The sequence below is a fragment of the Sturnira hondurensis genome, unplaced genomic scaffold (assembly GCF_014824575.4).
Source record: "Sturnira hondurensis isolate 20B ecotype Veracruz unplaced genomic scaffold, ASM1482457v3 Scaffold0002039, whole genome shotgun sequence".
NCBI classification, from domain to species: domain Eukaryota; kingdom Metazoa; phylum Chordata; class Mammalia; order Chiroptera; family Phyllostomidae; genus Sturnira; species Sturnira hondurensis.
In genome coordinates this window covers 2,648,003-2,671,854 of record NW_028074670.1, presented here as the reverse complement: position 1 = coordinate 2,671,854, position 23,852 = coordinate 2,648,003, and the positions used below count along the sequence as shown (strand labels likewise).

General features: G+C 47.4%; 1 protein-coding gene and 1 pseudogene across 2 annotated transcripts in view; both read left to right on the top strand.

Annotated features, from left to right (window-relative positions):
* The window catches only part of TCF7L1 (transcription factor 7 like 1), a 151,508-nt gene extending 135,767 nt beyond the window's left edge, over positions 1–15,741 (top strand). For both annotated transcript variants that reach the window (XM_037039537.1, XM_037039545.1), the window contains 8 exons: positions 9,625–9,757; positions 10,749–10,851; positions 11,074–11,157; positions 12,236–12,379; positions 12,964–13,123; positions 13,211–13,318; positions 14,030–14,105; positions 15,249–15,741. In XM_037039537.1, coding sequence (XP_036895432.1) covers positions 9,625–9,757; positions 10,749–10,851; positions 11,074–11,157; positions 12,236–12,379; positions 12,964–13,123; positions 13,211–13,318; positions 14,030–14,105; positions 15,249–15,682 — 1,242 coding nt within the window. In that variant the 3' untranslated portion in view covers positions 15,683–15,741. The remainder of the gene's footprint in view (positions 1–9,624; positions 9,758–10,748; positions 10,852–11,073; positions 11,158–12,235; positions 12,380–12,963; positions 13,124–13,210; positions 13,319–14,029; positions 14,106–15,248) is intronic.
* A 7,592-nt stretch (positions 15,742–23,333) lies between these two features.
* LOC118982756 (uncharacterized) lies at positions 23,334–23,433 on the top strand (annotated as a pseudogene).
* The last annotated feature ends 419 nt before the right edge of the window (positions 23,434–23,852 follow it).

Below are 23,852 nucleotides of genomic sequence, written 5' to 3'. Positions count from 1 at the left end.
TAGAGAAGTGAGCTCCCTTTAAAACCAGCACGTGCACTCTTTGAGTTTGCCATCCTTCCTGTTACACAGAACAGCCCATGTGTGATAGATAAAATAAGAGGCCTGTGTCCAGCTCGCTTCTACCTGTGAGCATTATCCTTCCGCACCCCACTCCCATGTTTCCTACCCAACTTTTTACACAAGAGTTAGATCTTCCACCTCCATCCTTGTGGCATTTATTCAGCCAACCCATTGTAGCCTGGCTCACCTCTCCACTTGCCGTCTAATACCCAAGTCCAGTCATTTTCCCTGCTCTCTCTTCTCCATGACGCCTGACAGTATTTTACAATCCTCTGCCTCTATAATTTCAGTGTCAGTTCTTTGCCTTCTCTAAGCTTCCATATCCTTTATAGATTCTTTTTCTTTTTCTAAGATTTTATTTATTTATGTTTACAGAGAGGGGAAGGGAGTGAGAAAGATATGGGGAGAAACAGCACTATGTGGTTGCCTCTCATGCGCCCCCTACTGGGGGCCTGGTCCGCAACTGAAGCTTGTGCCCTGACTGGGAATGGATCCCACACTCGACCCTTTGGTTCGCAGGCCAGCGTTGAATCCACTGAGCCACACCAGCCAGGGCTAGACTCTTTACCTCAATAAGTCAGCTGCTCATCCTCATTTATTACCTTGGTGTGACACAAAAATATCTGAAATTCCTAAATTCTCAGCAAGGTTCCATACCCCTAGCTCTGCCTGCCAAATTGAAAAGGTGTGCTCTGCAGATCTGAATCCAGCCTCACGGGGCTTCGTACTTTCCCTGAATAGAGCATGAACGGTTGATAAAGTCCCTCAGAGATAGAAAAATGTATACGTTTCTAGTAAAGTGCCTGTTATCATATTCCGCAGTCTCATGTGGGAAACCAGAAACAGGACTCAAAAACTTAGGGAACGTTTATGGGGGGAAACCTTATCACTGACTTGAAATTCTACAGGTTGGAAAAAGAGCACCGTTTCAGACGTTCGAGTCCAAGCATCTCATTCCAGTGCCTGGGGTACTGGGGAAGGACAGTGTGTATGCTGCAGCTGTGTGATACGGAGCGTTCAGACTCCAGCTTCGCCTTTATTTGTGCAGCGTCAGGCAGATTACCTCATCTCTCTTTACCTTGGTTTCCTCACCCATCAATGGGCATTAGAAAAGGACTTGACCTCTTGGAGTTGTGCGAAAATGAGCCAGTGCATTGTAATGAGTTTACCATTGTGCCTAGCACAAAGTAAGCCGTGAGCAACTGCTAGCTTGCTATCGCTGCTACCACCGCCGCTGCCACCACCACCACGGCTGTTATTAAAAGGGGGAAGGACAATTAAAATGCCATTTAATTAGCAGACTAAGAGGTGATGAGGTCCTGAATTAGGTGCCAGATCAAATGGATGGATTGCAACGGTAATAGAGATAATGAGCCTATGGAATTTAGCATCTACTCTTCCCAGGTTATGATTTAATCGGGGGTGGGGCTGGCATCTTAGTGTTTTAAGCTCTCCAGGAGGTTCTGAGGGGCAGGCGGCGTTGAGAAACACTGCCCTGCCTGCAAATGGAAGGCCTTAAAGGGGGAAGGGGTTCTAGAGACAATCCCAGGGGCTGGATTCTCCAGGCCAGAGGCAAAAGCAGGACTTGAAGGTTACTGAAATAGTCATGGAAGTTTGGACACTGGCTTTTTTATTAGAAAAATGAAAAGACTTGACTATTAAATTCATTTTGGAGCCATGAGCCAGTTATTCTCCGATGAGTTTTGACCTGGGAGAAGGGCACATGAGGCAAACAGCCTGCAGACTTGTGGGGAGTCAGTGAGTCAGGTCGCAGCCACCTCTCACAGAGACGTGTTTAACCAAGTTGTCACCGGGCCAGTGTGGGGATGGAGTTAAGTGTCATTACCCCTTGGATTTTGTGCCTTCAAAACAAGCTCTGAAAGCTAAGCAACAACGATCTTTTATATGTAACCAACCCCTTGCCGCGGCCCCGTGTGCCCCGCCCCTCTTTCCCTCCACGGCTTCCCTGGAGCTCTGCCCGGCCGTGCAAGACAAACAGACACACTTCCAGAACGTGGCCAACTCTGAGAAGCGATTGCATGTTTTCTTCACATTCATGTTACCCAGCGCCTGCCGCGATGCCTGGTGCACGTGAGGTGCTCAGGGGACACTCGTGAGTGACTAGAAGAATAAATGGTTTGGGGAAGAATTGATACACCCCTCCTAAAACCCCTCTCTACTCCTGGGTCCAATCCCACTTCTCATTCAGGACGTACATCTTTAAATTAAATCTTTTTTTACCGTGAAAGTAGTTCACGAACTGTGTAGAACCCCTGGAGAAATGCCAAAGCGTGAAGAAAAAGACCTATCGCCCCACAACTCACAAACCTTCTGTTACCCAGCATTTCCATCTTGTTTGTGCACGTGCACTTGTAACTTGGCTCCTGGATGATGACCAAGCGTTCCCTTCAGTGAAGGCAAGCACCCTGTTTCGGCATTACACGTTGGGCCACGTTCAGAAGTAGGTCACGAAGCCCCGTGTCCCGTGAGCGGTTGTCAAGCCAGTGTCTACAAACCCTCCTTCTCACGAGTGGCTGGCCCGCTGCTCCACCGCCGGGCTGAGCAGCCAGTGCTTGGCACACCCGCCCTGGCCTGGAAATCCTGGCTGTAGTTTCCCTTGAGACCTGTAGTGTCTCCGTCTTCTTACCAGTGCACCTGTGCAGACCCAAAATGACTCCAGAGCTCACCACGTTACTGCTCTGTCCTACCTCCGGTACTGATTTCAGTTCTTACTGCACGCACGGTGTTCCTTTTACTTGGAAGTAATCTCAAACATCCGGGAAAATTGCAAAAGTAATACAAGGAACTCCCATATACGCTTTACCCAGATTCAAAAGTTGTACCCAGTGCTCCCCTCTGCTCTCTCTCTGTGCACACACGCTGGTTTGGGTTTTGCTTTGTTTTGTTTTTTAAGTAATTTGAGAGTAAGTTGGAGACATTATGCCCCTTTAGCCCTGAATACTGTAGATGTATTTTCTTTGACCAAACATACATATTCCCTTATGGCAACCACAGTACAGTTACCAAAATCAAGAAAGTAACATTTTGTATTATTAGCTATCTCACAATATAGATTCCAGTTTGGGTACATGGTCCAGTAATTGTTTGTTACAGCCGTGTGTGTGTGTGTGTGTGTGTTTCTGGAATCAGTCCGGAATCATATTGCATTTAGATGCGCAGCCTCTCAAGTCTCCTGTACCTAGCAGAGTTCCTTTGCTTTTGTCTTTCCTGACCTGACCTTGGCTTTTTGAGGATGTCCCTCAATTTGGGTTTATCTGATTGTTTCCTCGGTGTGTTTGGCAAGAACACACCGCACTGATGTTGTGCAGAGCGCATCATACCAGGAAGCAGCCTGCAGTGTCCATTTGTCCCATACCGGTGACATGCACTGTGACCCCTGGGTTCCAGTGGTGTCCGGCATGCCTTCCCACTGCAGTGCTCTGTAGGAGAGGCCTTGGAGCCCTGTGAATGTCCCACTTCTCACCAAACGCTCACCCAGAGTGTTGGAAGGGTCGATGGTTACCTGCCTCCGTCATTCCTTCCATTAGCTCCTGCTCTTGAGATTTAGCTTTGGGGAATCCTCACTCCTGTCTCCCAGCTTATTAATCTTAGTGCGGAGCCGAATGGACATTTTGGCAAATCGAATCTGTGCACTGATAACACGGAGAAAGATGACAGAGGAGAAAAACGGGAGGGAAGTCTGCAAACAATGTTCTTGAGGAGAGACCAAAGCAAATGAAGAAGGCAACAGATGAAAGTCAGAGTGAACTTAAGGAACAAAGCCTTGAATTTATAGATTGGAAGAGCTTACCCAAATTCTGCAAAGTAAATGAACATTGACATTTACCTAGCAACAATTTGAATTGCAAGGATTTATTTTTTCCCCACAAGCACTTATGATAGCGCGGGGGGGTGGGGGGGGTGGGGGGGAATGGCCAGGGCCAAAGGAACAAAAACAAAGGTAATGTCAGGTTCTCTTTTGCAACATTAATGTCAGCAAACAGTGAGAAAGAGAGAGCTTTGATGGGGAAGATCTAGCTCAGAGTTCTCTGCCCCATCCCATTTGCAGAGACCTCAAAGTGCCGCTGCTTGGAAGGACCGGAACACACTCCAGTGCCCCGAGCAGTTTATCTCCACTGTTGCCTGAGGAGGAGGCTCTTGGCTGGTCTTTCTATCTTTCATAGCCTGTAGCACGCTGCTTGTCATGTATTAGGAGCTCCAGAAATACTTGTTAACATATTAATATAGACCCTCTTCTGCTCCTCCTTCTCTCTAGTCCCCTGACCTCCTTGTGGTTCCTTGATGTGCTGAGCATATGCCCACCTCAAAACCACTCGACTCGTGTTCCTTCTCCAAAATGCTTCCCCTCACCTGTCCACACATCTAGCTCCCCACTTCTTTAGGCATTTGTTCGAAAGTTATTTCTCATTGAGGCCTTCCCTGGCCAACCTGTGTAACTTCCAACCCATTCTCCCTTCATTTCTTATCTGCCATCCCTGGCTTAGTTTTCCCCCTTAAGCATTTTTCACTATTTAATATATTGTTTATTCAGTTAGTCTATTGCCTGCCTCTTCCGTTAGAATGTAAGTACTGTGAGGACAGGTGTTTTGTCTAAATAGACAAGATTCTCCAGAGCATCCACAAGACCACTGCCTGGCCCAGTCAGTACAACACAAATACTTGCTGTTCTTACTGTTGTTATCTGAGTTTTCTTTGAGGTATCACAAAAACTCACTGAGGTATCACTGACCTACTGCGCTGCGTTAGTTTCAGGTGTACGGCGCGGCAACTGGGTATCTGTACGTGTTGTGCACTGATCGTCACAGTAAGTCTGGTGCACGTCCGTCACCACACATGTGTCACACAAAAACTCTCACAGCCGAACATTTTTACGAAAGAGAGGATTTTGTCGAGCCACACGCTGGCCGACGAAGGCCAGGCCCTGGGGTGGGCAGTCAGAACCAGGGCAGCAGGCCTGATGGAGCAGACGTGAGTGCCGTCCCGGTGCTGATAGGCTCTTTCATACAGTGAGTTTGGGGAAGAAAGATGGAAGTTGCTTTGCTATAGATAAAGGGGTGGGAGAAGGTGAAGCAGGGCTAGTTCAGGGTGGGTGCCGTCTTTTATCGGTTTTGGCCCACAGTTGTGAACTGATTAACCTCTCGTCTCTTCCTCCCACCCTTCAGCCTCATGTAATGTAATCTAAGGCACCTCAGGATTTTTTTTCTGGTCACATAGTTACAGAATTTTTTTTCCTGTGTTGAAAACTTTGAAGAACTATTCTCTTAGCAACTTTGAAATATGCAAATAGGGTGTGTATTCTGGAGGGCCAGTTAGTTCAGCAGTTGAGTCATGCCTTCAGGGATGCAGAATCGGTTGTCTGCTTGGCCAGCCTGCGGCCTTCTGGCTGCGCAACTTGGTACCTGTGGCATGAACAGGTGGCCAGAAAAGAGTGAGGAGCCCAGAAGCTGTGGCATGTGAGGAAAATAAAAAGAAGGCCTTGGAGAACCAGGTAGCTGTCTTCCAGTACTTGATGAGTTCTCGAGAGGTGGAAGGAATAGTTACTGAAGTGGTGTGCCAGTGTATGGGGATAGGAGGGAGATGGCTAAGGAGTGTAAGTGAGACTTTTCTAGGAGCTGGAATGGGGCACATGCAAAGGAAGTTGTAGTCTGAGCAGTGAGTCTAATTATGTCTGAAGGGAACACACATAGGTGTCCTATTGAGTTGGGGGGGGACACTGTCCTTTATATGTTTTCATCTAAGAACTCCCCCTTGACTGTTCGCAACATGGGGGGGTCAGTTACACAGGGGCTTCACTTACGTGTTGGTGTTCAAAGCACATGGCAGCATATAGGGCAGGTCGCCTGAGCCCTGCTCCATGGATTCACAGACGACTTAGTTTTACCCTGGCCAGGTAGTTAAGTTGGACTGTCACCCCAATACACCAGGGTTGGGGGTTCGATCCCCTGTCAGGGGACAAAGAAGTATCAACTGGTGAATGTATCAATAAGTGGAATAATGAATTGATATCTCTCTCTTTCTCTTCCCCTGTCTTCCCTTCTCTCTCCCTCTCTGCCCTCTTCTCTCTCTCTCCTTCTCTCTCAAAACAAAAAAGAAATCAATAAGTAAATTTTTAAAATACTAATAACAGCACAGACCAACAAGAACATGGCAAAACTGACATTTTTTATTGATTGAGTTGCATGATCAAAAACACTGAGAGACGCCTGGCCTAGCTGACGATGTGACCCAGATATGAGAACCAGAGAAACCCTGAGTCTAGCAGCTGTGGCCCGGGAGCCCTGGGAAATGCTCGTTCCTTCACAGATGAGCACTCTCAGCAGACTGTGGGAAACGGGTCCCCTGCTGGCCCCCAACCACTCCAGATCCCGATCTCCCATGTGTTACAATTCTGTGAACGGGCTGGTGTTTTAGGAACAATTCCAGTTTCCTTCCCCCCAGCCCTGTGTTTAAGCAGAGTCTTGAAAACACGTCTAGTCACGAAAAAAGGTTGCCTCTATCAGTAGATAGATAACCGACTGAAGATAGAAAAGATTTCTTAAATAAATAAAATCTAGGTCTAGTTAGTGAACCAGTGAAACTCCAAATATGTTTCATGGGCGGTCTGCCAGCCAGTCGGGGCCTGCTTTGTAAGTGATGCCACCCAGGTGAGACTCATCTTTGCCTTTGCTGCAAACCCTGCCCTTCTTATCTCTGAAATGAGAATCAGGAAGAAAAGCAAATAGTGAACACTAGGAGCCAGGAGGCTTTGTGAGGGCCTCACACAAGCTGCTGAGAGGTAGCTCCTGGATCTGTGGTGGAGCTGAGTGCTGTTGGCTCTACTTGGAGCTTGAAAATGAGTCCTAGCCCTGGCCAGGTGACTCAGTTGGTTAGAGTGTCATCCAGATATACCAAGGTTGCAGGTTCAATCCCCTGTCAGGGCACATACAAGAATCAAGCAATGGGTGCATAAATGAGTGAAATGATTAGTCTGTTTCTCTCTGTCTCTCTCTCTTCTCTCCCCCCTTCCTCCCTATAAAATCAATAAATTAAAAAAATTAAAGTAAGTTCCAATCAGTGGGAGAAAGGATATGTTGCTTCCTCTGGGATGGGAGTTTAAAGAACTTGGGCTTGGACCAAATCTAGAAACAGACTGACGCACGAAGCACTTAGACTAGGGAAGAGTTGGGTGTGCTTGACTAGACTAAAGGATTTAGGTCCAAGAGGGTTCTGAGATGCTCTTTGGAGAAAGCTGGCTTCAGCTGCCTTGCTGAGTGAACGCTTGTGCCTTTGCTTGTGTGTGCTGTTTACTGGGTTATCCACTGTGAGGTGGAGGGAGGTTCCCAGCTTTCCTACTCTGGACATCCTTGTCCTGAAGGCAGCTGAGGAGAAAACGAGCTGGAACTTTTGCTGGGATGGTGGCCTCCAAGGAGAGCCTTTCCTGAATCAGCCCTAAAGAGCCCGCCAGTCTCCCTTACTAACCACATCTTCCAACTCACCATGACCAAGGAATAGCGTACGGCTTTCCATATTCTGGACAATGATGCCACCTACTGGAAGCCTGTAGTAACAGCATTTAAGTAAGGATACCTTACATTTTCAAATGGAACTGACATTTTCCTGCTTTGTTACTTGATTCTGTCACTCATTCAGTGCCACTTGCCACCTCCTGATGAGGCCAAAATCAACTGCACACAGGCAGTCAGGATTTCATAATACTATTCAGCATTTTTTAATGGATATATATCTCCCAAATCATTACATTGTACACTTCCAATATATTACAGTTGTATTTGTCAGTTATACCTCAGTAAAGCTGAAAAATCTTCTAATTAAAAATATGGTTATAAATAATATAAATAAATGTAAGTAAAAACATGCATAAAATGTCTAACTTAATGGAGACACACCAAAATGCTAATAGTGACTGGATAAGGCTGGGGTGATTGCAGTTTCTAATGCTTTATAACATAGTTTCTATTTATTTCTAAGAAAATTTGTGTTTGTTCTAAGTATACATTTTAAATAGATAATAGTAGCCCTGGCTGGTGTAGCTCAATGGATTGAGTGCAGGCCTGCGAACCACACGATCGTGGTTCAATTCCCAGTCAGGGCACGTGCCTGGGTTGCAGGCCAGTTCCCAGCAGGGGACTTGCAAGAGGCAACCATACATTGATATTTCTCTCCTTCTCTCCTTCACTTCCCCTCTAAAGACAAATAAATAAAATATTTAAAAAACTAGATAATAGTTAAAAGTTAGAAAATACAGAAAGGGAGACAAAACAAAATCACCCATAGTTCCACCACTCAAACATAACTACTGTTTATATTTTGTATTTTGGTATTCTTTTGTTTAGTCTTTTTTTTATCATGGAGGAGTTTTTTGTTGTTTCTTTGTCTCATTGTAGTCATTCTATAATTCTGAGCTATCTGTGGGGAGAACCATAGGAAGTTGTTCAACACCAGCTACCTGCAGGGCCCAGCCCGGTGCCAGCGCCACCTAGTGGCTGTGGTTGAGAAGGTCTGAACTCTCAGCCTCACATCTGCAGGTCTGGAGCCCTGGGCTCTGGGCCTTGCTCCAGGACTCTTACCTCTCATCTCTGCCTCACATACTAAAAATGGACTATGACTGCCGCCAGCACAGAGCTGTCTAGGAGGTGTACAGACTGGAGTTTGCATTGTGAGTACCAAGTGGGTACCACGTGAAAGGGAAAAAGGGCTTCTGGAATCTAAGACATGGAAAGTTCAAACTTAAGACAGCAGTTTGGAGTTCAAGCCCTTCAGCTGCCTCCATATCACCATCCTTTTTACAAATCTCTTTGTTAAACAGACGAATTAAAAAAATATGTCTAGCCTTTCCCTCTGACCAAGGTGTTTTGATCAGGCTTTGGGGGAAGCTGATACTACAGAGAAAATGGTGATGTGAATCCAGTTCTTCCACTTACCAGCTCTGTGTCCCAGGCTAAGTCACTTGAGCTTTCCGAGCTCAGTTTCTTCATCCTCAGGTGGCCATAATCATAGCTCCTTGGGTAGGATATAGTAGGGACCAGGCATTAGCCTAGCCCTGTGCTTGTAGTGCAGGGTAAATTACAGCTATTTTTATAAGGTCCTATTGTTAACTGTTAGATTGCTCCAAAGCATTTCAAAAATCGATTCAGTTTACCGATTCTAGGACATGCAGGTTATTCCCATTGTTAACATTTCTGAAATCGGGATATGTCCGTGGTGTGCCAGGGTTTTTTCTCTCTCAGTAGTTATATAAATAACGGTATGCACCCCTTCCATTCACTGGCGTTTCAAATGAAACCATGGGGTGATTCGGTCAGCGGAGTGGGGTGTGACTGGAAGTGCCCTGGGGTTGTGTCTGTGCGGCCTGGAAGTGACAGCCGGCTGGTTGGAAGGTGGGTGTGATGCCTCCTCTGCGACTGTCTCTCAGGGGCTGTAGGAGGATTGAGGGGGGTGTCGCCTGGAAAATCCCTGGCACAAATTCGATGTGGTAAATAACAGCTGATTTTACTCTCCGTGTCCTTGGCAACTGTCCCTAGTCTTTTTCTCTCCATCTTTCAGTCGAATAAAGTTCCTGTTGTTCAGCACCCGCATCACATGCACCCGTTGACACCCCTCATCACCTACAGCAACGACCACTTTTCCCCCGGCTCCCCTCCCACGCACCTCTCCCCTGAGATTGATCCAAAAACAGGTGAGTCTACTGCTGCAGGGGCGGGCCTGGGCCGAGCTCCGAGAGGGGGGGCAGGGGGCGGGCCGCTCTCCTCGGGGAGCACCCATTTGACCTGGGTTCGACTCACGTCTCCAACTCTCGGTTGGCTGTAGCCTTAACCATTAACTTCAGCCACTTCGGTTCTCCTCATTTGCCCCCTCTGCTACACCCCAGGGTTATTGTCGGGGTGAAAGGGAATTAAGTGAGATGGAACCTGGCTCTTCATCAGCTGTTTGGGGTTTCCCAGTCCTTGTTTCTTTTACTTTAGAGTTTCTTAACACTTCGGGGGGGAAACAAGCTCCGCTGGACGGGGGAGTGTCTTTTTTTATTCTCCTTGAAGTCTAGCACACTGCAGGCGGTGCCTCCCTAGACCAAGACCTTTACTCTAACCTGAATGTTTCAGGTAATTGGGCCTAGCCAGGCTGTAAAGCAGCAAGGCTGAGTCAGCTCCTTTTTAACTTGTTCACCAGACCCATCTGTCCTGGGGAGCCATAGTCTTCATGAAATTCCTGCAGAGTTACTGTGGATCAAAGTATTTGGGGGGCCCTTCTTTAGAGAAACAATTACTGCAACTTACAGATAAAAAGGAGGACAAGTGTAGGCTTGGAATCCAAAGTTTGTTTCTCCATAGATGAGGCAGGTTTCCTAGAGAAGTAGTGAGCTCAGGTCTGTCCGTGCAGAATTTCCTGCCCCGCTCTTCCATCCTGACTCCCGTGTAAGCAGCTGGGAGTTAATGCTGCCAACAGAGATGGGATCCGTGTAGCCAGAGAGACTGCCTTAGTCCAGCCTTCCTGAATATGTCCTTGACCAGCTGGCCAGCAGAGCTAGGGGGTGGCAGGGCGGGGATAACGAAGGAAAGGGTCTTCCGCGCTCCAGAGCACCTGGGGACCCGGGGCAAGGAGCCAGATGGTGTTATTGTGAAGTGCTTCGGTAGGGCCAGGGAGCAGTCTGACACGTCTCTCTCTGGAAGCAGGAATCCCCAGGCCTCCTCACCCGTCTGAGCTGTCTCCATATTACCCACTGTCTCCTGGGGCTGTCGGACAGATCCCCCACCCCCTCGGCTGGCTCGTCCCACAGTAAGGAAACTTGGGGCCTCTCTTACCTCGTGCCTTCCTCCTGCTCAGTTCTGCCTGCTCGACCTCCAGCTGCCCCACCCCCCCAGGTTCCTCCCAGTCCTTACCTCCCACTTCCTGCCATTTATTTCTCATCTTTCTCCCCAGCCCCTCTCCTTCCCTGTCCTGAACACTCCCATTTTACCCAATATGCTGACCAGATTTCCTTGCTCCTCACCCCTGCAGGCAAGGACAGCCCATGTACTCCCTTCCTCCCGGGGGCTTCCGGCACCCCTACCCTGCCCTCGCCATGAACGCCTCAATGTCCAGGTGAGTCCAGGGGCGGGCTGTGACACAAAGTGGCAGTGCAGGGAATGGTTGTCTGCCAATGTCCTTGCCACTTCTGACCGTTAAACGGCCTTCTCCTGGCAGCAAACGAGGAGGCCCAGACGTGACTTTTCTCCCACCTCCCTGGTGGGAAGGATTCTCATGCCCACAGGGTCACCCTTTCCCGATCTCTCCAAGAGAAGAATTTCAAAGCCCTAGCATGCAACCCTCTGGTCACGTGGCCCCACATGCTGGCCTTTATGCCCTAAAGCTTTTTTCCCCCTACCTAACTCCTGGTGTGTCTGATCTGGACACACTCTGAGAACCACTTCTTAGGGGTTCTGTAGTTTTCCCAGAACCCACCACCAGACCATGGTACTGCATCTGGCCTGCTTTACTTGCTTGCACTACCTGCCTTGCCTTTGAGTTTGGAAGCCCTGTGGATCTCAGTGTTTCTGGTGCAGTCCGATTCATGGAGATGACCGTATTACCCGCTTTTCATTGAAGATAAACATAACAGTACATACATCTGAGGAATACAGCTCATTGGATTTTTGCAGTTGTGCACACACACACGTGTATAGACCCCAAAAAAGGTGGAATCGGTGGAAAGTCCACTGAAGCTCTTTTGAGTATAGTCGCTGAGGCCAGAGACTGGGAGATTGATTTTTCCTGAAATGATGTCAGGGGAGCGGGGAGCAGAAGGGGACTTCTGCCACAGGGGCCGGCTCTACCTGACAGCGGCACTTCTGATGACAAAAGAAATGCAGCCCACACGAGCCCTTGTTTTCCCGTTGTGTACTGTGATCTCTGACCCGTGACACCTTCTTTTCTGTTTGTCGTCCTACTGGCTTCCAGCACCAGAAATAGGAACCCTGCGGGGGAAGGGGAGGCTTGTTGGGTGCTTCCCTGAACTGGTCTGTCCGGCAAGGTCAGTGAATGGCCGTCCATTCCTCAAACCCGGCCACCGCAGAGGTATATACGTGCCCCTGCGCTAAAGGCAGGGAGCCACCCACGTCCTCTGCCGGGTGACAGACGTTCAGCCCGAATCCCTCTTGTGTCCTTTCAACCTGCTGCACAGCCTGGTTTCCAGTCGGTTCTCCCCTCACATGGTGGCTCCGGCCCATCCTGGTCTGCCCACCTCAGGGATTCCCCACCCCGCCATCGTCTCCCCCATCGTCAAGCAGGAGCCAGCACCCCCCAGCCTGAGCCCAGCCGTGAGCGCGTGAGTAGCCAGTCTCTGGGTGACGGTTGCTATTTATTTTTCTCTCCTAGTAGCGTTTAGAGGGTGGCCCAGCAGCCTCCCTCAGCCAAATCCTTTCCCCTGGGAACTGTCCCCCTTGACTCTCTGAGACAAAGAAAAAGTTTTACAGTCAGGATTTAGAGGCTGCAAGAGAGTCAGAGAAAGCTTTTAGCTTCCCTACCCGCAGAAAGAAGTTTTCCCGCCGCCACGTGGCTGACCCGTGGCAGAGCTGAGCGGAGCACCAGGCTGTGAAGGGCAGGGAAGCCCCACCCCTGCGTCTGCCAAAGCGTCCTGCCCCGTCCTCTCCATCACCATCGCCAGTGCATCCCAGCTGTCGTCACCACCCTCTGCCCCTTCCTCAGGAAGTTCTCCTTTCATAGAATACGGCCTAGGTGGTCCAGAGAATTGGGGCTACTAGTGGGAGATGCTCAGGTGCCGAGAGCAGCCACCTGAATTAGCATTAGGCAGCTCATCTCCCCTCCTCCCAGCAGTGGGCTCTTAGCAGCACAGAGGTGGGGGGGACTGGGGAGTTGGATGGCAGCTGACACGTGCCAACCTATTCCCAGGAAATCACCCGTCACGGTGAAAAAGGAGGAAGAGAAGAAACCCCACGTGAAGAAGCCTCTTAATGCCTTCATGTTGTATATGAAGGAGATGAGGGCCAAGGTGGTGGCTGAGTGCACCCTGAAGGAAAGCGCAGCCATTAACCAGATCCTGGGAAGAAAGGTAAGATCTGCACTAGCCCTCCAGGTGGCATGGGCCTTGTCCCCTGCATTCATTGCTCCCTGCCCTCTCTGGCCCTGTCTCCCACAGTGGCACAACCTGTCCCGAGAAGAGCAGGCCAAGTACTACGAACTGGCCCGGAAGGAGCGGCAGCTTCACTCCCAGCTCTACCCCACCTGGTCAGCCCGGGACAACTACGTACGTGCCCACCCAGACCCCAGGAGCGGCACAGGCACGCGGAAGGGGGAGAGGGAAATCCGCAACATGGATGGAGGACTCCTAAGGCCAGGGAGATGCCTGTGTTTCTACAGAAATACAGAAGGCATTTCAGTTCTGGGGAGATCAACGAGGGCATGGTTTTGATGTCCTGACAACAGACTTAAGTTGGTGCCCCTTCCACTGGCCTGGACCCATCCTGCAACTCCCTACTTCAGGGAGCAGCGTGAGCCGTGTGCTAGCTCCGGCGGTGGAATGTCCTCCGCCAGGGGTTCCTAGTTTGGGGCTTAGAGACCAGTGCATGCACCTCAGCCGGCATGTCTGATAATTCCCTGAAACTAGGCAGGTTTTTGTATGTGTGTTCTTGTTTGCTTTTTTCCAGCAAGTGGGTTTGTAGCTGTATTAGACTTTTCAGTGGGACCTAGGGACACCTCAAGAAAAGATCAAGAACCACCGTGCTAGGGAGAGAGATGGAAAAACAAGCCTGAAGTACAGTGAGACAGGGAGGCCCTCCAAAGAGCAGGACACCCAACTTAGAGAGGATTAGAGAGGAAGGATCGCAGGGGGTGGGGAGGGCGGCACCCCTGGGCGGGGCCCGTCTGATCTGGTGGTGCCCTGCTTCCTATCTGGACAGCACCCTGAAAAGCCAATTGCTCTGTCTCAGGCACCTCTTCCTTTGGCCATATTTTTTAGGGTAAGAAAAAGAAGAGGAAGAGAGAAAAGCAGCTGTCACAGACCCAGTCCCAGCAGCAAGCCCAAGAGGCAGAGGGTGAGTCTTGAGGAGGTCACTGCCTCTTTTCTCTGCCTTCCCGCTGTCACATCCGCCCCCTCCCGCGCGTGTTGTCCCCGGGTCTGTGGTGGGTGCGAGGACGGTGCTGGATTCCAACAGCTGCCATTTGCCATTTTTCGGGGCTGCTGCCTCACACGTGTACTCAAGTGAGTGTTACTATTAACCGCCTTTTTAGAGACGGCCAATTAAGAGACTCAGAGAAGTTAAGAAATTTTCCCAGTCACTGTGCTGGCAAAATGGCGGGGGCAGGATTGGATCCCAAGTACTTTCTCACTTTGAAGCTTAGGAGCTTTTGCGTTCACTTCAGTTGTGTCTCAGTGGGAGGTTTGAAAAAATCAATGCACGAGGTAAAAACTGAATGTAGCTGAAATTCCCTTAGGAAGGCAGCACCTTAGAGACTGACATACCTCCTGGCAGTGAGTCCAACAGAATCACCTTTGCCTCCAGTGTTTTGGGTTGGTCAAACACAAGAATAGTTTGTGTCAGTTTAGGGGCCACTTTGTGCCAAAAATCCGTACACCAGAATTGCACCTGGTGCGGAGGTATTCCCGCTCTGACAAGCATTTAGGTCACGCCTCCATCTCATGCTCACTCCGGGACAAGCGTGAAGCTGCTGCTACCCTCTAAAGGACTTTGGCTCCTCGTCTCTCTTTCTTTCTTTCTTTCTCTTTCTTTCTTGTATCTACATAATTTGTGTATTCATCTACATATTAGCACACACAAATAATGTATATGATGCAAAATCCACTGTACTGCATGCTGCTTAGCAGGTGCTACACCATCTCTGATCGTACCATAAACTAAAGATTTTTAAAGCCAGTTGAGTGGAGCTCCATCCTCAAAAGGATGAGATTTAGGCAAGGAAGGTGATGAGCTGTCTTCTCCAGTCAGACACTGAATCATTCTTGGTCACTGTGGCTTTGCCCCGTCTCTGCACTCTAGCTGTCCTTGGATGCAACTTTCTAGTCCTGAAAGCCTTGGACATCATTTCAGCTCCTCGCTTTCCACCCTGGAAGGATTCTTTTGTTTCCAGAGAAGATGTGTACAGCCAGGCCTCTTCTGCAGCCTCTGCCTCACCTGAGCTACTAGCTGCTCACTTTCTCGTGGTCTTTTTCCCCCTAGGTACTCTGGCCTCCAAAAGCAAGAAGCCGTGTGTTCAGTACCTGCCCCCTGAGAAGCCCTGTGACAGCCCTGCCTCTTCCCATGGCAGCATGCTGGACTCCCCGGCTACCCCCTCCGCAGCCTTGGCCTCGCCGGCTGCCCCTGCTGCGACCCACTCAGAGCAAGCCCAGCCTCTCTCCCTCACCACCAAGCCAGAGACCCGGGCCCAGCTGGCTCTTCATTCAGCTGCCTTCCTGTCCGCTAAGGCTGCAGCCACATCCTCTGCCCAGATGGGCAGCCAGCCCCCACTCCTCTCCCGGCCCCTCCCCCTGGGGTCTGTGCCCGCAGCTCTGCTGACTTCCCCGCCTTCCTTCCCCGCCACGCTCCATGCCCACCAGGCCCTCCCGGTACTCCAGGCCCAGCCTCTTTCCTTGGTCACCAAGTCTGCTCACTAAGCTGCCCTGTGACCTATGCAGGCTGTTGAGTGACCCATCGAGTAGTAATGATTCAGAAGCGAGAAAAAAAAGGAAACTTTATTGGTCAATATTTGACCACTCTGGACTGTTCTGTAAAGTGACTGGTAACCACAGTACTTTACATTTTGTAGATGTAACCAGTAGCTGATCGTAAGGCTTTTTTAAAAAACAAAACAAAACCCACAAAAAAAATCTTTAAAAGAAAGAGAGTTGAAAAGTAGTGCGTCATTCTTCCCATACGTGCAGTGGTGGATGGACCTGGGCAAAGATCCCCTTCTCTCTACCTCTGGTACTTGCCTCCTCCCTCTTCCGTTGTCCCCACGTGCCCGGCCCCGCATCCGGTCTGCATGGCGGCTGCTGCTGCAAGCTCTAGCCTGTTGCTTCTTCATCTAGACCCCGTCCCTGGACGTTAGCTTTTACCTCACCCAAGTTTTTCTCCTTTGCTCAGCTCCACGGGTTCCTGGCTTCATCTTCCTTGTCCTCTGCCCAGTGTAAGGGCAGAGTACCATGTGAGAAGACACTTTGTCTGGTTCGTCTCCACCAGCACCCCCTCTCCCTCAGTGGCCCCTAACCTCCAGCCCCCAGCTTTGATGGGGGAAAAGGTCCTCTGAAGTGGTTCTTCCCTGCATTTAAAGGGACTCAAGGTGCCTGCCACTTCCTTAGTGATGAAGTCTGTGTTCCACCCCTTTACCAGTCAAGGTCAGCCCTCCACAGTCCCAGAGCAGTGGCCAGGACCTGTTCCAAGGACTGGCTCCTGTCACTTGGGTCCATGCTGGCACAGTCTGCCAAAGTTCTAAAGACCATCCTCCCTCCCCCATCACCTCACATGCTTCTGTGTGTATTTCTTTTTTGTTTTTTGGGATTTTTGGAGCAATTTGAACTCCCAATAAGCTGTTTATTTTCACAAAATAAAATTGCAGTTGCAAGACCTTTCCTGAGTGTTTTAATCCCTTTGTTGAATGAAGCTCCCTTCTTCATACTGTGCCCTGTGCTACGTTTTTGTGGACGTGCAAAGAGGGTCAGCACTCACTGGATAAGGATATAAGGCATGATACCACCAGAGGAATCCAGCCCCGCTCGAATGTACAGCAACGGGTCAGCATTACTTGAGATCTGCACGGAGGAACTCTGCTTCTGTTTGTCCGAGAATTGCTGAGATGGGAGAGGCGACCTTCCTCTGCTTTGCATAGTGCCTAACACCACAGTTTTTTTAATTTTTAAAGATTTTACTTATTAATTTTTAGAGAGAAGGGAAGGGAGAGAAACATCAATCTGTGGTTGCCTCTTGTGCATCCGCTACTGGGGACTTGTCCTGCAACCCAGGCGTGTGCCCTGACTGGGAATTGAACCGGCAGTCCTTTGGTTTGCAGGCCTGCGCTCAGTCCACTGAGCCACACCAACCAGCTGGTTTTTTTGTAGTGGCTCTATTGACCTATAATTCATATAACACATAATTCACTCATTTAAAGTGTACACTTAAGTGGTTTTTAGTGTGTTCAGAGTTTTGTACCTATCATCAGTCCATTTTAGAATGTTTTTATCACCACAAAAAGAAGCCCCATATATACCCTTCAGAAGTCACCGTCCATTTCTTCCAGAACTGGGCAACCACTAACCTACCTTCTGTCTCTGGGTTTGTGTGTTGTGGACATACTGTCTGAGTACAATAATACAGTATGTGGTTCTTTCTCACTGACTCTCGGTGTGTTTCCATGGTTCATCCATGTTGTAGTATGTATCAGTGCATCTTTTTAAATTATAGTAAATAGACTTCCGCCAAGATGGAGGCATAGGTGAAAACACTGCCTTCTCCCACAACCAAGTTTGAATACAACAAAGGTTTAGTAAACAAAGACATAGCCAAAGAACAGAAAACTGAACTATACGGAAGTCTGAAAACAACAAACCTTTCAACCCGGACCATTAAGAGGGGCGGAGCCAGCAGCGGAGCAGGGTCAGGCAGGAAAGATCCCCTGACCCAGGCGCGCAGGCAGCCAGGGTAGCATCTCGGACCCAGTGAGGGTGCGGGGCAGCCTGAGTGTGGTTGCACATTCATGCGCGCAGATAAACCCAGCAAAGGAGTGAGCAGTAAGATGGACCGTGTGGCCCCTGCAGCGGGAGGAGGCAAAAGGGCCCCACCATTGATTTCCTTTGACCGTGCCCCCACATACAGCGTCACCACTCAGCGACTGGGTTGCCCCCCCCTCGTGAACACCTAGGGCTCTGCTCCTCGTATGTAACAGGCACAAACAGTCCAAAATATGGCTCAAGAAGAACTCAAAGCCCCAGAGCCAATAACTTTAAGCGACCATGAAATAGCAAACCTCTCAGATGCACAATTCAAGACACTGGTGATCAGGATGCTCACAGAACTGGTTGATTATAGTCACAAATTAGAGGAACATACGAAGGCTAAAATAATTGAAATGAAGGGAAATGCACAGGAAACCAATAGTGATGGAAAGGAAACTGGGACTCAAACCAATGGAGTGGACCAGAAGGAAGAACTAAACATACAACCAGAAAAGAATAAAGAAACAAGAATTCAAAAAAATGAGGAGAGGCTCAGAAACCTCCAGGACATCTTTAAACATTCCAAAACCTGAATTATAGGGGTACGAGAAGGGGAAGAGGAACAGCCATGAGTGGAAAACTTATTTGAACAAATGCTAAAGGAGAACTTCCCCGGTCTGGCAAAGGAAATAGACTTCCAGGAAGTCCAGGAAGCTCAGAGAGTCCCAAAGAAGATGGACCCAAAGAGGAACACACCAAGGCACATCATAATTACATTAGCCAAGATTAAAATGAAGGAGAGAATTCTAGAAGCAGCAAGAGATAAGGGAACAGTCACCTACAAAGGAGTTCCCATCAGACTGTCAGCAGATTTCCTCAAAAGAGACCTTGCAGGCAAGAAGGGGCTGGAAAGAAGTATTCCAAGTCATGAAATCCAAAGACCTACAGCCAAGATTACTCTATTCAGCAAAGCTTTCATTTAGAATGGAAGGACAGATAAAGTGCTTCTCAGATAAGGTCAAATTCAAGGAGTTCATCATCACCAAGCCCTTATTATATGAAGTGTTAAAGGGACTTACCTAAGAAAAAGAAGATGAAAAATATGAACAGTGAAAGGACAGCAAATTCACAGTTATTAACAACCACACCTAAAACAAAAGCAAACTAAGTGGACAGCTAGATCAGGAGTGGAACCATAGAAATGGAGATCACAGGGAGGTTTAACAATAGGGGATTGGGAGGAGGAGAAGGGGGGAGAAGGCACAGAGAATAAATAGCATAGATGGTAGGTAGAAAATAGACAGGGAGAGGGCAAGTATAATATGAAAAATACAGAAGCTAAAAAACTTGTGACATATGGACATGAAATAAAGGGGGGAAGTGGGGAGGGGGTGTGCAGGGTTGTGGGGAATGTAGGGGGGAAATGGAACAACTGTAATGGCATAATCAATAAAATATATTTAAAATAAATTTTTAGCAAATGCTCAGGATTTTCTTGACACAGGATCATGCCATCTGCAAATGGAGATACTTTTACTTCTTCTGTTCAATCTGGATGCCTTTATTTTATTTTCTTGCCTTAATGTCCTCAGGACTTGCAGTCCTAAAGTGAATAGAAGTCGTAGGGGCAGACATCATGGTCTGTTCCTTATCTGAGGGAGAAAGCATCCAGGCTCTCACCGTTAAGTATAATGTTAGTTGTGAGGTTTTTGTACATTCCTTCTTTCAGGTTGAGGAAGTACCCTTCTTTCCCTAGTCTGTCGAGTGTTTTTACCAGGCAGGGGTGTAAGGAAATTTTAATATTTATTCAAGTTACCTCCTACTACTCCCTTAAACTACTATTGGTATGAGTTAGAAGTTAGTGCTAAAATGTGCCTTCTGTACTCCTATCCCAGGTAAAAGCACTGCCTGGAGAAAAACCACACACGTGAAATAGGTACCACCGTAGATCCAGGTGCCGAACAGCCAGGCCTTCGATACCATTCAGTTTTCACACTCATTGTTTGTCACGTCCCTCTCCTAATCCTCTAAACAACTCTTGTCTCAGGCCCTCAATTTAATTCCCACTTCCTCACTCTCAAAGACCGCCTTGCCTCTTAGAATATCAACAAAACTGAGGCCACACTACCCAGTCTCCTCTCGATACTCCAGTTTGCTTCCATCCATCTTTCCTCTGCCAGAGTCCAGGGCCACCCAGTTCCCAACCTGTAATCCGCTTTCTGTTGGATGAAAAATTAAAGATGCCACAAGGAATAGAAATCATAACACACATTGAAATAGAGGCTCACACTTGTCAAAAGCAGATAAATGGTAACATATTTTGCAACATGCCATGGACTCTTGTGGATCACCTGTGCCGTCACCAAGAACAGCTTTTCCTGAGACACAGGTGAAAGATAACTTCTCTTTCAGGAGGGTCTATCAGGAGGTGGAGCGGGGCGGCCACGTGCAGTATCCTCTGTTGCAGAACAAACAGTAGGAGTGCACCGATGGTGTGGTGAGAGGTGTACGGAGGAAGCTACCACGGAGGAACAAAGCATATTCACTCTGGAGAAACTCTTGCATGGACCAACACACCAGATGTTTGCAGAAGCATTAAGAGAGCAAAATCAGCTTGGGCTGGTGTGTCTCAGTGGATTCTGCAATTGGTGGGTTGTGGGTTTGATTCCAGGTCAGGGCACATGCCTAAGTAGCATGCTGGCCCCTAGTTGGGTGAGTGTGTAAGGCAATGGATTGATGTTTCTCGTGCACATCGATCTTTCTCTCCCTCTCTTTCTCTCTCCCTTCCCCTCTCTCTAAAAATATATAAATAAAATCTGAAAGAAAGAGAGAGAAAGCAAATTCTAAAAACAAAACAAACGTCCACCGAAAGGGGAATATATAATAAATTGAGGTGTATTTTGATTCAGTGTTGGGACCGAGTGATTTGAACAACAATGTTTCTTCATAAATGAAATCACAATGGGATATGGAGTCTAACACCACTTATATAAAGTTTAAAAACAATAAAAAGAAAAGGTTATTTCAGAAAGTAAATGATGTGACTAGTTGTACCGGCAAAGCTACAAATAAGCTTGTAAGATAAGAATTGTACTTGTGGTTTTATAACTTACTTTTTTTCCAGTTAATAAGTTATGTGCAGAGAGATGCCTATTCAGAAAAGATCCAAAATTTTCGTGATAATAGCTTTGGATTACAGGATATTTTTATTTTCTTACTTTGGTTTATTTTTATTTTTAGTTTCTTAAAAAAATATTTTATTTGCCCTGGTTGGTGTGGCTCAGCGGATAGACCGCTAGACTGCAAAGCAAAGGGTCACCAGTTCCAGTCCCAGTCAGGGCACATGCCTGGGTTGCAGGCCAGGTCTCCTCTAGGGGGCGTGTTAGAGACAACCACACATTGATGGTTCTCTCCCTCTTTCTCTCTTCCTTACACTCTCTCTAAAAATAAATTAATTCTAAAAATATTTTATTTATTTATTTTTAGAGCGTGGAAGGGAAAGAGAAAGATGGGGAGAAACAGCGATGTGTGGTTGTCTCTCGTGCACCCCCAACTGCAGACCTGGCCTGCCATCCAGGCATGTGCCCTGACTGGGATTCAAACTGGCAATCCTTCGGTTCACAGGCCAGCACTCAATTCATTGAGGCACTCCTGCTAGGGCTATTTTTAATTTTTATATAATGACTATAATAATAATAACTTTGGGGAGCTTTAATTACATGCTACTGTGTTAAGTACTCTATATGAATTATCCAATTCTCAACACTTTTATTCCCATTTCATAATGAATAAATTGATACCTACTTAGAGCATTTAAGTAAATTGCTCAAAGTCATATGAATTACTTGTCCAATAAATATTAAAGAGTAACAGGGGCTATTTTTGTCCTATCAAATTGGCAGGTTAAAAATACTCAACTGCTGCCCTGGCCGGTTCAATTCCCAGTCAGGGCACGTGCCCGGGTTGCTGGCCAGCTCCCTGTTTGGGGGCATGTGAAAGGCTACCACACATTGATATTTCTCTCCCTCCCTTCCTCCCCCACTTCCTATCTAAAAATAAATAAATAAAACCTTAAAGAAAACTCACTGCTATCAGAGGTTGAGTAAGATAATAGCATGAGTTTAAGCAAGCTGCTTAATATTTTTGAGGGTCTGTCTCACCCTAAAATGTACCAAACCAGTACAGTACCTGAGAAAAAATAACTAACAGTGAAACATTGAAAATAACCCAGATCTCCAATAACAAGGGAACTCACAAAAATTATGATCAATTCATAAATTACTTTTTAAAAAGATTTGACTTATTTATTTTTAGAAAGAGGGGAAAGGAGGGAGAAAGGGAGGGAGGGAAACATCCATGTGAGTGAGAAGCATTGATCAGTTACCTCTTGCACAGACCCTAACCTGGACCTAACCCAGGCACGCGCCCTGACTGGGAATCAAACCTTTGACTTTTCACTTTGTGGGACAACACCCAACCACCTGAGTGGTTGAAAATACTCTGTATGAAATCATTATCAATCATGTTTTTTTGAACAATATTTAAATTAGTTAGAAAAACAGTTCCTATATTTGACTTTTGAACTCCATGTTCACACTTGCATCTCCCCGTGACTCTCGCTCACACCAGAAGCAGATTCCTTTACTGTGCCCCCTCCCCCCATCAAATCTGCTTTTTCACATCAGCGATTTGCAACCGGTATGCCACAAAAAATTTTAAAACATGCCATACCTGACTATTTAGTCAATGGCACTGGCCTCTTTTCCCTTAGATGGTCAAATTAAAAAATGACAACAGCCAGTACAACAATAGCCTTCCTATATGAATGAATGGAAATTATACCTATTTTTTGTCAGGTCAGCAAAAAAACATATTTTTTGGTGTGCCACAGAATTTTAGCGATTAGTTTTTGTGTGCCATGAAATGAAAAAGGTTGAAAGTTGTTGCTCCACACCCCCATAGACACCCCCATCACCCCCCCATATACAATCCATGTCCAAGGGCTATTGCTGTTACCTCCCAAATGTATCTTAAGTCCTACCACTTCCTTCTGCCTCGCTGTCCCTATGCTAATCCTACAGTCTCCTAACCAACTAACTCCTAAATCCACTCTTCCCTCCCCATCCAAGAGTAGATTCTTTACCCTACAACCGGATTAATCTTCGAAAATTTCCAACTTGGATTATATCTTTTCTCTACTTAAACCTCTTTGATGATTTCTCATTACTATTAAGATAAAACATATAAAACCCCGGGTATGGCTCCAAAACTTCAGAATCTGGACCCTTGTTTACTGTCCTGCCCAGTAATGAGGACTCGAGATCAGGCTGAACGACTCACCTTTTCCTACCCCTGCACGTGCACCTGCCCCGAAACCATTGTCCTTTAATGTTAGTCACATACTTATGGGACTTGGAGAGGATTTTTAGACACAGATTTGTTTACCAATTCACTTCCTGTGGCCAAGGCAATCACAGTTCTCAAGCAGTTTGGTAAAGATTTTGCCCTTTTCTCTGATCTTTATTCTCTCCTCAGTAATCAGGGGTGTGAGGAAGAGATTTTCTTACAACAGAGAAACATTGAGAAGCATATTAAAGAGTTTTTAAATAACAAAATAGTGCTCGCTTCGGCAGCACATAAACTAAAATTGGAACGATACAGAGAAGATTAGCATGGCCCCTGCGCATGGATGACTCGCAAATGCGATCCATATTTTTAAGCAACCTAAATGCCCATTGGCCGATGACTGGATCCAAAAACTATGGTACATTTACACAATGGAATTCTATGCTGCAGAAAGGAAGAAGGAGCTCCTACCCTTTGCAACATCATGGATGGAACTGGAAAGCATTATGCTGAGCGAATGCTCAGGCAGTGAGCGAAATAAGCCAGGCAGTGAAAGACAAATACCATATGATATCACCTTTAACAGGAATCTAAACAACAAAACAAACAAGCAAGCAAAATGTAACCAAAGACACTGAAATACAGAACGTGCTGACAGGGTCCAGAGGGTAGAGGGGAGAGAAGCACAGAGTAAAAGGGGATGGACTCACATGAATAAGTATGAAGGACACATGGACAATAACTAAGATGGGGGGCAGAGATGGGAGGGGGGTGGGGAGCACTGGGGGGG